Genomic DNA, 14,068 nt, shown 5'->3' on the forward strand with positions numbered 1-14,068 from the left:
AATGTAGCTATCTCAACAAGTGAAGGAAACACACCTCAAAACTACAAGAATTGTGAATTAAGGAACTATAATCAATTACAAGGTTTGTAGACTAGATGAAAGAATTGGGATAAGCTAGACAAGAACTATATGCAAATGATAAGAACTTGTAACTGCGGAAAATTTAAAGAAAAATAATTACGAATGCTCGAATCAATTTCTTTGAAACCAAAATCAAAGTGTATAAGAAAGAAAATTAATCTTAAAACACAAGCTACCTTTTATTTGCACTAAATATTACTTTGTTCACATCTCATCTATTAAAACTACACCACACAATTTCAATCTTAAAGATTATTTTATTGATCATATAAAACAAATTATTTTGTTCACAATTTTAAATCTAAAGTGTGGGGAAGCAGCATATCAAACTGCAGTTGGAGGCAACTAGAAAGAATCCAGAAACATCTAATAACTAGCAATTTCAAAGTTAAATCCACAGTCCCACATGAAATCCTTTTGGGTGAAGCAGAAAAGATCCCATTGGAGGCATCGACGATAACTCAGCTAATAAGTTATTGAAGAAGGTTGAAAACATGGATAACCATTGTTGGCCCAAAATGGTTGCGGAAGGGGTGCTAAGTCCTAGGAAAAAAACATGGATGAACATGTGGGGCATCAATTTGCAAGAATGTCCTAACACCAATGATGGAATAAAAAGTTATGTGATTGATAAATTTAGTACTGCCATGTGGACAAATCAGATTGGGCGGAAAAAAACATACTATATCAAAGAGTTTAACTCAACAAAGGATCATGGTGAAAAAAAATATCTAAGGGAAGCTATTAAAGGGAAAGCGAGGCTGCTGGTTGCACAATTGAGGACAGGATCACATCATCTTAGATGTGGAACTAGTAGGTGGAAGATACCCAAGGAAACTTGGGAAGAAAGAGTTTGCATTTTCTGCAATAAGGGAGCAGTGGAAACGGAATGGCATTTCATCATGAAATGCACAGCTTATGAAATATTCGTAATCAGTACGAAAATACTTTGAAGGTTGACAACATGCATCGGCTATTTGAAGAAGATATGATATATCAGACAGCCAGCCTACTAGTTAAGATTAATAGCAGGAGATCCGACATGGAAAAGAGTTTAAAGAGAAATTAAAGATGGTTGCCTCAGTCCCATAGACTGTTTAGTCTCATGAATGTCATTAAAATCTTTCATTCATTCATTCAAAGGATTATGTTACTAAGCATATAAAATAAAAACCATTCGCAACATCATAAAAAGAAACCAAAAAAGGACATCACTGTCATTTCTGAGAGCCCCCCAACTCAATCCATGAGATCACTGGAAAATCACTGAAAACTTCTCAGGACATGAGCTGAATATATTATACATACAAACCCTTCCTATCTCTTTTGCAAGGTCTTTTACAATTTTTCTGATCAACAGCTTACAAACAGATCGACCAAAAATATAGGTGGGTTGGCCCATGACCACTTCTCACCACAAAACATAATTACCAAAACAATTTGTTATAACAAAATCAATTGCTGTTCAAATGCTTACGAAAGATATCTAAGAGTCTAAAACCACCGGCCATAATTAGCTATGTTACCCCAAGTTTCCGGGACAGGGACGGCAGGGGACGGGGGTACGCGTTTCCGGGACGGTGATTTTTTTTGCCAATTTTCGGGACGGCTAGGGGATGGCTATATAAAAGTAGGGAAAATTAAAATAAATAGGGAAATTTAAAATATTCATATGAAAACATGGATAAAACATGCACATATCCATTATAGAACCTTAACATATAAGAACTAGTAGAGTTCTTATGGCAAATTTGTGTTAAATTGAGAGTCAAAGTCAAATTGCTTATAGAATTCATTGTCAAAATTCATTGTCTATATGCAGAATTTATGAGGACGTCCCCTAGGAGTCCCCTATCCCCGGGACGTCCCCGGGACGGGGATGGCTGAAAAAAATACCGGGGACGCGTCCCCGGGTAACATAGAATTAATTAGTCTACTTGAAGATCCAAGATCTGCAGGAAGCCCTCGTCATAGACTCTCCATCCTGTTTGCTCACATATAGAGCCATGTAAATCAATACTGCCTAAATCGATATTTCTTTGAACATTTTACTTCATTTAACACATTAAATATCTTCATTTCCAAACAAAACATTTGTGGCAAAGGATAAGAGGTTAAGATTTTGGCAAACAATTATGTAGACAAACTAAATTGCTTAAACTCATGCAAACTTATCACAGGTTTTTATCCCATCACTATCATCTATAATAGTATGAAGAAAAAAAGAATGCCGTGGTATTGCTTACAGATTTAAACCTGAATCAATCTCTATTCTTTGGATGTGATTACCAGCAACCCTAGTGCTCCAATAAGCATATACTGTGAAACAAATAAACTTAAATGTTAGCAGGGCAAATGCGTAACAAGGGTTTCAACTTATTACCTTGTGGTATGCCATTCATCGTTATTGCTTACAAGATCTAATACACCAGGAAAATGGTAAAGCACAAAAGCATGCATCTTGAACACAGAAGGTGCACTCTACACACATAAAACAATAATGTGAAAAGTCCTCATAGATACAGTTGATTTTGGGTTGTGTTTAATTTGTTTTTATATACAACTGGAGACACGCACTATACTGTAACAAGCTCCAGAAAAACGAAACATAAAATTTGGTATGCTTGAGGAATATTATCGAGGAGGAAAACTGAACCTTGATGATGGGCTTTTCACTCATGAGAATCGTTGCCCAGCCAATATATGGTAAAAACCTGCGAATTAACCAGTATTCAAAATCTTTCTTGGAAAACAATTTAAATCAAAATCTTAAAACCACTTGTGATAGAAATAGAAGAGCCACTTAAGACGAAAGTAGAGAAGAACAAACAACTGAAAACTGCAAACTAAAGAGACCAATCTAATCATTATCATCTAGCATCAACGAAAAATAAAAAATATCACTATCCTCAAAAAATGGGACTTGATTTACATTTGTTTTTGAATTGAAACACAAATGGAAGCAAATCATATCAACACAAGACACGGATGGACATCATATTGTAAGGTTCTACTGAAGGTGCGTCTCTTTATTCATTTCAATGAGGAATCTAGTTTCTTCAAGTTAATTTCAGCCCATTTAGTATTTCTGTAATCCATTTCTGTAACTATTTGTAATTTACAATTTTGTCTACCCAGTAAAAATGAAACATTTAACCTTGAAACAAAATATACCGCACAGGTCTGCCCTTTATATACTAGAGCCACTTCTAACTATTTGCGTATACACTGTGGTCTTCAGAAAAAATATCTTCCCTTGAAAGACAGCAATTAACCTAACACACAAAACATACACAAGGATTTTAACAGAGATTACCCAACAATACGACCAGCAACATCTTGCTGTCGCAACCATTTCTGATCATCTGCATATATGCCTCCTTCATAGTCATCTTCGTCATTGTCATCTCCTACGCAACCATCCAATAGAATGGTCTATAAGCATTTAGACTATTGTCTTTCTTTTTTCAAAAATAAAATTAAAATCGAACATCACTAATCATAATCTGAAATATCCGGGTACAATCGTCAAAAATAAAATAAAAATCGAACATCATTAATCATAATCTGAAATATCCAGGTATAATCACAATTGTAGAAATTTCTTTTTGACAAGAAGATAAACCCATCCAAAAAGAAAAAAAAGGAAAATTTCTATTTCTTTAAAGATATATATAGAACATGCTAAGTTACCGATTCTGGTATGGGTACGGGTACGTCCGTACACACATATATAATAATATAGATAATAATATTACTATTTATTATAATTATATATTATTATATAATATTATATATATGAATTTAAATTTTTCTAAATCAATCAATAAATAAAAACCTATTTTACTATAGTCTACATATACCTGTATACCTAAACAAAGACAAAGAAAAATGTCATTGCAAACAGAATTGGAAATATCCTGAATTTAAAACAAAAATCGGAATAAAGTGCAATGACATTTTACTATAGGCGAAAATGCACAAAGATCGGAAACAAAAATGAAAGGGCACAAATATTTTTTGTGATAAAAAAAGAAACGAAAGGGCAGAAAGATTTCCGGCGATTAGAAACTTTAACAGAAGGGCACCCACAGGGAAATTGGTTGTCTGGGATGCACCCAGGACGAACCCGAGGGCAAACCCAGATCGTACTGGGACTAGAACCGTACCTGGCTCCGATTCTGAGGCAAGGGAAGCGGTGCAAAGAAGCATAAGCCATACTTTTATGGACTTCATAAGATCATGAGGAGGTAGGTGAGGTTGCATATGAGCTGGAACTTCTAGAAAACAACAAGATTCACAAAGTTTTTCATGTGTCATGTTTAAAGAAGGCCCTTGGATAGCAAGTCACACCTTCATTAGAGCTGCCACCATTTGATGATTAAGGAAAATTGATTTTGGAACCTGAGGCTATCATTGATATGAAAGAGAAGAGGCTATTAAACAAGATCATTTCAGAGTATTTGGTGAAGTGGAAAAATCTCCCACTCAAGGACACTACATGAGGAGTGGAGATATTTGAGCACCCAATTCTAAAATTGTTTGAGGGCAAGCAATTTGGGGAAGGGAGGATTGTCATGTCCCTTCCTAAATAGGTCATCTCCTAAAGGTGCTTTTAAACACCACATTAACATATGTATTAATATAAAATATAAACATAGAATAAAATAAACTAAATTTCAAATCTTGAGTTTTGGTGCCCAATTCAAGATCTAAGGTCCCATTTTACAACTATAAATTATGTCCTAGACACCATTTGGAGTAATTTTTCTGTTGCATGATTTTTACCACTCCAAACAAGGACTAAACCCTTGGTTCAAAGCACCTTGAGGTCAGGAGGAAATCCCAACCTCAGTAAACCAGATTTTTTATAGTGATTTCTAACTGCATATTCCAACAATTGTCATCAGTGATTGTTGACCATAGATTCTAATCATTCATAGGATAGGCGAACATATTTGCAATCAATTGGAAGTAGTTAAAGAAAACTTACAATAGATTTCACCCCATCATTCATGTCAAAGTTTCCTTACAAGAACCTAACAAATCTAATAAAGCAGCATCAAATCCAAATCAGGGCACAATCAAGTAGGGAGTTGAAGCAAATCAATTGCAAATCCCTTGCAAGCATCCAAAATCAAATTGAACATCACCTTACATTAGGCGAGCATACTTCTATTAGATTCCAAGGCGTATAAGCATTTCTACCAGCCCTAGGCAAGCAATAGAACCAGTGGAGGCAAGTGAGAAAGCCAAGAGAACAACTCAGAATTTAACAAGCAAGATCCAAAGGAAATTAGAGGTGATACATCACTAGGTGTGTCAACAATGACTACCAGTGTAACAATTGAAGGTTACATGCCTCAAAGAACATAACACATCTAGATCTATTGCCCATTGCTGCAAGGCATGATTGATCAAACACTTTTCTTAACCTATAAAAGAATAAACTAGATCTCTTGAGGGTGCAATCGCCAGCCCTAAAACCCTACAGCAATCAACAAAAAGGAAGGTCTACAACAAACATTCTTAGCACTTGCTCAAGACAGAACCTCTATTAATAACCAGTTGTACAAGTGGTGTTTCTCTAGGAAATAGTTCACCACACAAAAGGTTTCATGCCTTATGACTGTAGTGATTGAGGGGGAGATTAGGTTTTGTAAGATATAAATCTCAAATGTAATCAAACCTCTTATTACAACAAACCGGTAAGATTTGTTTCTATCTCTATAACTCTGTTTATTGTAGAAATTAGATTAGTTATTTAGTATTAGGCTATACCATTTTTAATTTGGATTATTTATTAATTTTTTGGGCTACATAAGAGTGTTTTTGTGATTGAGGGGGAGATTAGGTTTTGTAAGATATAAATCTCAAATATAATCAAACCTCTTATTACAACAAACCGGTAAGATTTGTTTCTATCTCTATAACTCTGTTTATTGTAGAAATTAAATTAGTTATTTAGTATTAGGCTATACCATTTTTAATTTGGATTATTTATTAATTTTTTGGGCTACATAAGAGTGTTTTTGTGTTCGAGTTATTGCTTGAGATGCAAGGGTTTAATTGAATCCACAGTCTGAAATTGATTTAAGTCAAATTATAAAAACCCTACAGATCTTACAGATCCTTATTTTTTAGATGTGTTCCAAGACAAGGTAATTGTTAAACACCTTCAGATACCATTCTTTCATCCTTTCTTAGTTAATCCTTCCACTTAACCTTCAACACTGACTTCTCAAATCCTAAGAATCTTCCTCTCCACAATGATGTGTTTAGTTTCCTATACAATTTCATTTCATCATCTATCTTAATTAACTCTATTTGAGTGATTACTCATGTGCCCGTTTTTGTGAGTTAGGCATGGAACACACAATGCCACCTTCCTTTGGTTTACACATGATGTACACAACTTCTCTAAACCTTGTCCTCACCTTGTAGAGCCCTTAATGCCCAGGTCATGGTTTCTTCCTACTCTTTTGCTACAATGTTACCTACTTTTATGGCTATTGCCAAACAAATGCCATATCTCCTACCTCAAAAGGGCACTAAATTTTGTGTTAAATGTATGTTGCTTCAACATGTTTACACTCACAAAAATCCCTTTAGCATGGATAGCATACTCTAGATCTCTTGTAAGGCTCGGCTAATACAAAGACCTTAAAATTCTAGACTATCCATGAAAGATGCCGACCAAATTTTCCCCACAATCTGACTTTTTTTTTTCTGAATCTAATTTCTTTGGCCAGCGATTGTAGTTTAAGTTTGGATGAGTTGTTTGCAGTTTGTGGTGTTTAATATGGTTTTTGCTTGAGATTTATACTAAGATGTGATAAAACTAATGCAAGCAAATATAGTAATTGATTGAAATAAACAATCAGCATCTAGGTTTTATTAGCAGCAATTAACAAATCAAAAGAAACCATTATTAATAACATTCAAAGGCAGAATTGGCCTACCAGGGGTCCCAAGCCTGCCTAGAAAGCCTCCTTTATTTGATTGAAATCAAAAGAATGTTGGTGGAAAGCTTGATAACTGGAATAGTAGCTCCACACCACTTATTTGACCCTAAAATGAATTATCAAAAACAAATTGAGCAGAAATATGAAGACCCAGATAGAAATTCCAATGGTTGCCAGGCAAATCCGCACAAATTGATCAATTTTCCTCACATAAATGCTGGTGCAGCTCACATACACTGGGAAATCTACAAGTTAGCCACATATCTGCCTTTATTAATCCCTGACAATGAATTCTGAGCACACACTTCAATGCCAAACCCCCATATTTATTTTATTGGCTCACCCAAGCATGAGGAATGGTACGGCTAAGCTGGAAACAGTATGGCCAGCATTAATTATCCCTGCGACTGTTCGCAGCTAACTGTAACAACCCAGATTTGATGGATCGGACCTGCCAATACCTTGAGAAATGGATCTCCTGCTGTCTACAACCCTCTGTGGTCAATTTCTAACAATTGATGCTGCCGTGGTGAAGCTGGGTAAGTGGGAAATTGTCCTCACTTCAGCAATTTGGAGGGTTTTCGTCCTCAATTGCTCCAATATCAGAACCTCTGCTGCAAGTCGTGCAAATCAGACAATAAATCATAAAAATGAAAATAGAGAATGAATCTCCAAAACCCACGATTCCTTTCTTTATCTCCTTTCACCCTAAACGTATCACCCAAAGCATCAAATAAAGATTCCATGGGAATCTTTCTCCTCAAACTTGGTGCCCACTTGAGGGGGGGGATCTCCACATGAATCAAGAACCACTTTTAAGTTATTGAAGTTTGCCTAGGGAGGTGTGCAAAGGACTTTTTAATAGTCATTTATTAAGTTTAAATAGTAACTTATAAGTTACTTTATTAAGAAAAAGTTAACTTATGTAACTTTATATTATAAAGTTACTTTATTATTCCCACCAAAGTCATAAAATGACTAAGTCTAGGTCCCCTTTGGCTAGCAAATTCATCTCCAAACATCGAACTTCACCTGTGGAGATGGATGACAGGTGAATTTGGCAACTGAATGGCAACTAAAGAAGAGGGGACATTACAGTCCTCCCTTCTCGGGATTGCTTGTCCTCAAGCAACTGAAGAGCAGGATGGTGTAGAATAGCTTCTCCTTCCCAAGTGGCATCCTCTATGGGCAAATCCTTCCAACGAACCAAATACTCCCTGATCACCCTGTTCCTCAATGTCCTCTCACGTCGGTCCAGGATCTCGACTGGAACCATAACCAACTTCCCTTCCTCATCTAAGGGAGGTAACATTGAAGAAGTCACTGTGCCCTTTTCAATTGCCTTCTTGAGGCAAGATACATGAAAGACATTATGAATCCTACTCTTTGGTGGAAGCTCAATCTCATAAGCCACTTCCCCAACTCTCCTCAAAACACGGAACGGACCATAGAATCGGGGTTTGAGCTTCTCTGCCCCACTCATCTTCATAGAACTCTGCCAGTAAGGTTGGAGGTGCAAGAACACCATATCGCCAACCTCAAATGATCTCTCAATCCTATGGCGATCAGCATATAACTTCTGCTGATTTTGAGCTTGCTGGATGTTCTCCTTAAGTGCCTTAAGTATGTCTTGGTTCCCCTGAAGCCAATCCTGTGCCAATGGTGCTCTACTATCTCCAAGTGCCAAATCCATGAATGTCATGGCATAGTAATCATATAGTGCATGAAAAGGAGTCATATCAATAGACATATGATGTGTTGTGTTGTAGCAAAACTCCCCCAAATATAACCAACGAACCCATGAACGCTGCTGTTCTGACACATAGTTGTGTAAATACCCCTCAAGCCGCTTGTTCACAATCTCAATCTGTCCATCAGTTTGAGGGTGATAGCTGGTGCTAGGTGTCAACTTGGTGCCAGTAAGTTTAAACAACTCCTGCCAAAATGAACTCATGAACCGGTTGTCACGGTCATTGACAATGGTCTTTGGAAGACCATGGAGCCTAAATACATCTCTGAAAAACAGATCAGCAACCTGTGAAGCTGTATAAGCTGCTGCTATGGGAAAGAAATGAACATATTTTGTCAACTTGTCCATTACTACATATATACAATCTTTCCCTTGCACCTTGGGAAGACCCGTGATGAAATCCATTGAAATTCCAGTCCATTTTTGCTCCGGAATGGGTAATGGTTGCAGCAGACCAACAGGGTGTGTATTTTCAGTTTTATTGTGTTGGCAAGTAATACATTCCCTTACATGCTGTAAAACATCATCTTTGAAGCCTTTCCAAGAGAACCTCTCTCTAATTTGCCTGTAAGTCTTTCCATACCCCTGATGTCTTGCTACAAGAGTGTCATGAAAAGCATGTAAAATCTGATTTTTCAGTTTAGATTCCAGAACTAAATAAATTCTTCCCTTGTAGTAAATCACATCACCCACAACTGTGTACCTGTCATCCTGAATGATCCCATCCATAATTTCACATGCATGCTGATTTTTAGAATACTCTACTAAAAGTTGAGATTTCCAATCCGCCGAAATCTCACTCAATGAACAAAGGGCAGCAATGGATGGTTTCCTAGATAATGCATCAACAGCTACATTATTTTCCCCCTTGACATATTCAATATCAAAATCATATGCTTGGATCTTACTGACCCATTTTTGTTGCCTCTCATTAAGATCTTTTTGATCTAGAAAGTACTTAAGGCTGTTATGATCAGTTGTAACAATGAATTTCCTCCCCACTAAGTACTGTCTGAATTTTGTGAGCATGCATAATAGCCAACATTTCCTTATCATAGGTAGAGTATAATTTCTCATTGTCTTTCAGTTTCCTACTCTCATACACAATAGGATGATGATTCTACATAAATACTGCACCCACACCTTCTCCTGAAGCATCACATTCAAGCACAAAAGGTTGGGTGAAATCAGGAAGTGCCAACACAGGACAAGTGCTCATCACCTGCTTAAGCCTATCAAATACCTCCTGTGTTTCTTGAGTCCATTTGAAAGCTCCTTTTCGGGTGAGATTTGTCAAAGGTGCTGCAAGCTGAGAATAACCCCTTACAAACCTCCTGTAATAAGCACATAAACCAAGGAAACCACGCAACTTTAAAATATTCCTGGGAGGTGGCCAATCAATAATAGCTTGGATCTTTTCCTGATGGACTTTGACTCCATCAACTCCTATCACATGACCCAAGTATAAAATTTAGTGAGCCCAAATTCACATTTGGACATCTTAGCATACAAGGACTGAAATTTCATAATGCTCAACACCTCATCTAAGTGCCTCAGATGTTCCTCCCATGATTTGCTGTAAAACAATATATCATCAAAGAATACCAGTACAAACTTATGCAAATGCTTATTAAATATGTGGTTCATACATGACTGAAATGTAGCAGGGGCGTTAGTGAGACCGAAAGGCATCACTAAGAACTCATAATGACCATAATGGCATCTGAAGGTTGTTTTGTGAATATCAGACTCCCGCACCTTAATCTGGTGATACCCTGATTGAAGATCAATCTTCGAAAAATAAACTGAGCCATGAAGCTCATCCAACAACTCATCTATCCGTGGAATGGGGTACCAATTCTTAATGGTTTTCTTATTAAGTGCACGGTAGTCAATACACATGCGTAGGGTCCCATCCTTCTTCTTCACCAACACAGCTGAAGAAGCAAAGGGACTAGAGCTCGGTCTAATGAATCCCATGTCTAGAAGTTCCCTGATGGTCTTCTCAATCTCATCTTTGTAGGCCTTAGGATGGCGGTAAGGAGTGGTCATGACTGGTTTTGCTCCATCCTCTAATTCTATCACATGCTCAAAGCCTCTTTCAGGAGGTACTCTAGGTGGTATATCACCAAACACCACCCCATGCTTATCTAAAATCTGTTGTATATCAATGTGATATGATTTGCCATCCTGAGATGAAGGTGCTTTAGATGAAATAAAGCATTGTGTAGCCCAAAGGATATCTCTGTGCCTGATAATAGTCTCCATCCTACGAGAGGAAACCTCCTTGGGGCCTCCATCCGATAATGCCCTCAGTATTCTCTTCTTATCATCAACTAAGAACTCCAACTGCATTCTGTGGTGATCAATGACATATCTGCCAATTCCCCGTAACCACTCCATACCTATAACTGCATCATAGTCCTCCAAGGGTAAAACATAAAAGTCATCTGTCAAAGTGTAGTCCCCCATCTGGATACTGAGATGAGGAATCCTCCTGGTACATCCCAACACTGCACCATCTGCAACCTTCACACCAAATCTTGAAAATTCCTCTGTCTGTAACCCACGTCTCTCTACCAAATGTTGATCAATTAAGTTATGGGTCGCTCCAATATCTACTAAACACACTACACGCTGCACCTGAATAGTTCCCTTCAATCTGAAAGAGTGGAACTTAGGATAACTGGAAAGAGTGGCCATGGTGACATTGGTCGTAGCCTGTGCATTAGTAGAGTCAAGCTCAATCTGGGGAGACTCAATATGCTCTCCCTCATCATCAATGTCCTGTATGTGCTCATCCTCCACATTTGAGCTCACTTCAATGAGACGAGCTTTGCCTTTGCCAAACCACCTGTGTCCCAGTTCCCAAGGTTCTTTACAAGTAAAACATAGTTCCTTCCTCCCAATTCATTTCTAGACTCCTGATCAATCCTAGGAGAAGATGTGTTACCCTTCTGTGGATTGAAAGGCTTCTTCCAGGGTTTGGAGTTCCTGGGAAATTTTTTGTTTTGCTGAAAAGTAGAGGATGGTGGAGTAGTTTCCAAATCTAATGTGAGCCGAATAGCCTCCTGCAGAGACTTAGGCTTCAAGGCCTTAACCAAACCGCAGTATCTCTCATGAAGTCCCTCTATGAAGAGAATAACTACCCTCCTAACAGGCATCTCCGGTACCATCACTGCTATACGCTGAAATTCATTAATATATGTATCCACATGACCCGACTGTTTCAGGAGAGCTAAATCCCTGTAATAAAGTTCCGCATCTTTCTTGTCAAATCTAGAAATCAGCCTCTCTATGAACTCTGCGCATGAATTAATGAGAGCGTGATTCCGCGTGACCAATCCATAGTGCCACCAGTCATATGCGACACCCTCCAAATGTAGGACAACAATCTGAATGGCCTCATTTTCAGCCATTGGTTTCAAGGAGAGGTATATATCTAGCTTGTGAACCCACGCTCGTGCACTAGTGGAACCGCTGCCATCAAAAGTGGATAAAATCAGCTTATCTGTAGCCTTCTTTAGATCATTATTCCACTGCTGTCTGGGTCCCTTGTCATTCTATCCCCTCATGGAATCACGGCGCTGCATACAATATTGATGTAACGGGAATGCATCTCTAACATGTGCTGGTAGACGTGCCCACTCATCGCTGGCAGCCATAACTATGTCTTGGAAGGTGATTCCATTCTGAGGCTCAGCCAACGGTGGTGCATCCCTAGGAGTGAACTGTGGGAGCATAGGCCTTCCCCTATTATTTCCCAAATCCATTATGTCAAGTGTGTCCTGTAACCTGTTGATTGCTTCAACAATTCTTGGCTGTGCTTCAACCAAGCTCCTCATAATCTCATCAGGATTGAGTGGAATCTGTCTCTCCTGTCTGGGTGGGCTCCTTTGTCCTTCAGGTATATCACCCATATTAGTCTCAAAGGGTGGTTCTGTGACAAAATTTAAATTCAATCTAGGTCTCCTGCGTGTGTAATATCTGTAGGTACCAAATCTGCACCGCTGCATAGAATTACTCTGATGACCCCCAGGCTGGCAGGATCATTGCTCTGATACCGCTGAAAGATGCCGACCAAATTTTCCCCACAATCTTTTTTTTTTTTCTGAGTCTAATTTCTTTGCCAGTGATTGTAGTTTAAGTTTGGATGAGTTGTTTGCAGTTTGTGGTGTTTAATATGGTTTTTGCTTGAGATTTATACTAAGATGTGAGAAAACTAATGCAAGCAAATATAGTAATTGATTGAAATAAACAATCAGCATCTAGGTTTTATTAGCAGCAATTAACAAATCAAAAGAAATCATTATTAATAACATTCAAAGCCAGAATTGGCCTACCAAGGGTCCCAAGTCTGCCTAGAAAGCCTCCTTTATTTGATTGAAATTAAAAGAATGTTGGTGGAAAGCTTGATAACTGGAATACTAGCTCCATACCACTTATTTGACCCTAAAATGAATTATCAAAAACAAATTGAGCAGAAATATGAAGACCTAGATAGAAATTCCAATGGCTGTCAGGCAAATTCTCACAAATTGATCAATTTTCCTCACATAAATGCTGGTGCAGTTCACATACACTAGAAAATATCCAAGTTAACCACATATCTGCCTTTATTAATCCCTGACAATGAATTCTGAGCACACACTTCAATGCCAAACCCCCATATTTATTTTATTGGCTCACCCAAGTATGGGGAATGGTATGGCTAAGCTGGAAACAATAGGGCCTGCATTAATTATCCCTGTGACTGTTGGCAGCTAACTGTAAGAACCCAGATTCGATGGATCGGACCTGCCAATACCCTGAGAAATGGATCTCCTGCTGTCTACAACCCTCTATGGTCAATTTCTAACAATTGATGCTGCCATGGTGAAGCTGGGTAAGTGGGAAATCGTCCTCACTTCAGCAATTTGGAGGGTTTTCGTCCTCAATTGCTCCAATATCAGAACCTCTACTGCAAGTCGTGCAAATCAGACAATAAATCATAAAAATGAAAATAGAGAATGAATCTCCAAAACCCACGATTCCTTTCTTTATCTCCTTTCACCCTAAATGTATCACCAAAAGAATCAAATAAAGATTCCATGGGAATCTTTCTCCTCAAACTTGGTGCCCACTTGAGGGGGGGGTCTCCACATGAATCAAGAACCACTTTTAAGTTATTGAAGTTCGCCTAGGGAGGTGTGCAAAGGACTTTTTAATAAAGTCATTTATTAAGTTTAAATAGTAACTTATAAGTTACTTTATTAAGAAAAAGTAACTTATG

At 37.9% G+C, this 14,068-nt stretch overlaps 1 protein-coding gene across 7 annotated transcripts in view; it reads right to left on the reverse strand.

Moving 5' to 3' along the window:
- Positions 1-1,508: 1,508 nt before the first annotated feature.
- Positions 1,509-14,068, reverse strand: part of LOC131065061 (uncharacterized) — a 254,398-nt gene continuing 241,838 nt past the window's right edge. For 3 of the 7 annotated variants that reach the window (XM_057999457.2, XM_057999456.2, XM_057999454.2), the window contains 5 exons: positions 3,398-3,491; positions 2,738-2,795; positions 2,497-2,562; positions 2,328-2,400; positions 1,509-2,065 (listed from right to left, as the gene is read on the reverse strand). In XM_057999457.2, the coding sequence (XP_057855440.2) occupies positions 2,350-2,400; positions 2,497-2,562; positions 2,738-2,795; positions 3,398-3,491 (269 nt within the window). In that variant the 3' untranslated portion in view covers positions 1,509-2,065; positions 2,328-2,349. The remainder of the gene's footprint in view (positions 2,066-2,327; positions 2,401-2,496; positions 2,563-2,737; positions 2,796-3,397; positions 3,492-14,068) is intronic. The other 4 variants (XM_057999460.2, XM_057999458.2, XM_057999455.2 and 1 more) reach the window with 3 other exon arrangements.

Source organism: Cryptomeria japonica, chromosome 11 (genome assembly GCF_030272615.1).
Source record: "Cryptomeria japonica chromosome 11, Sugi_1.0, whole genome shotgun sequence".
Lineage (NCBI taxonomy): Eukaryota > Viridiplantae > Streptophyta > Pinopsida > Cupressales > Cupressaceae > Cryptomeria > Cryptomeria japonica.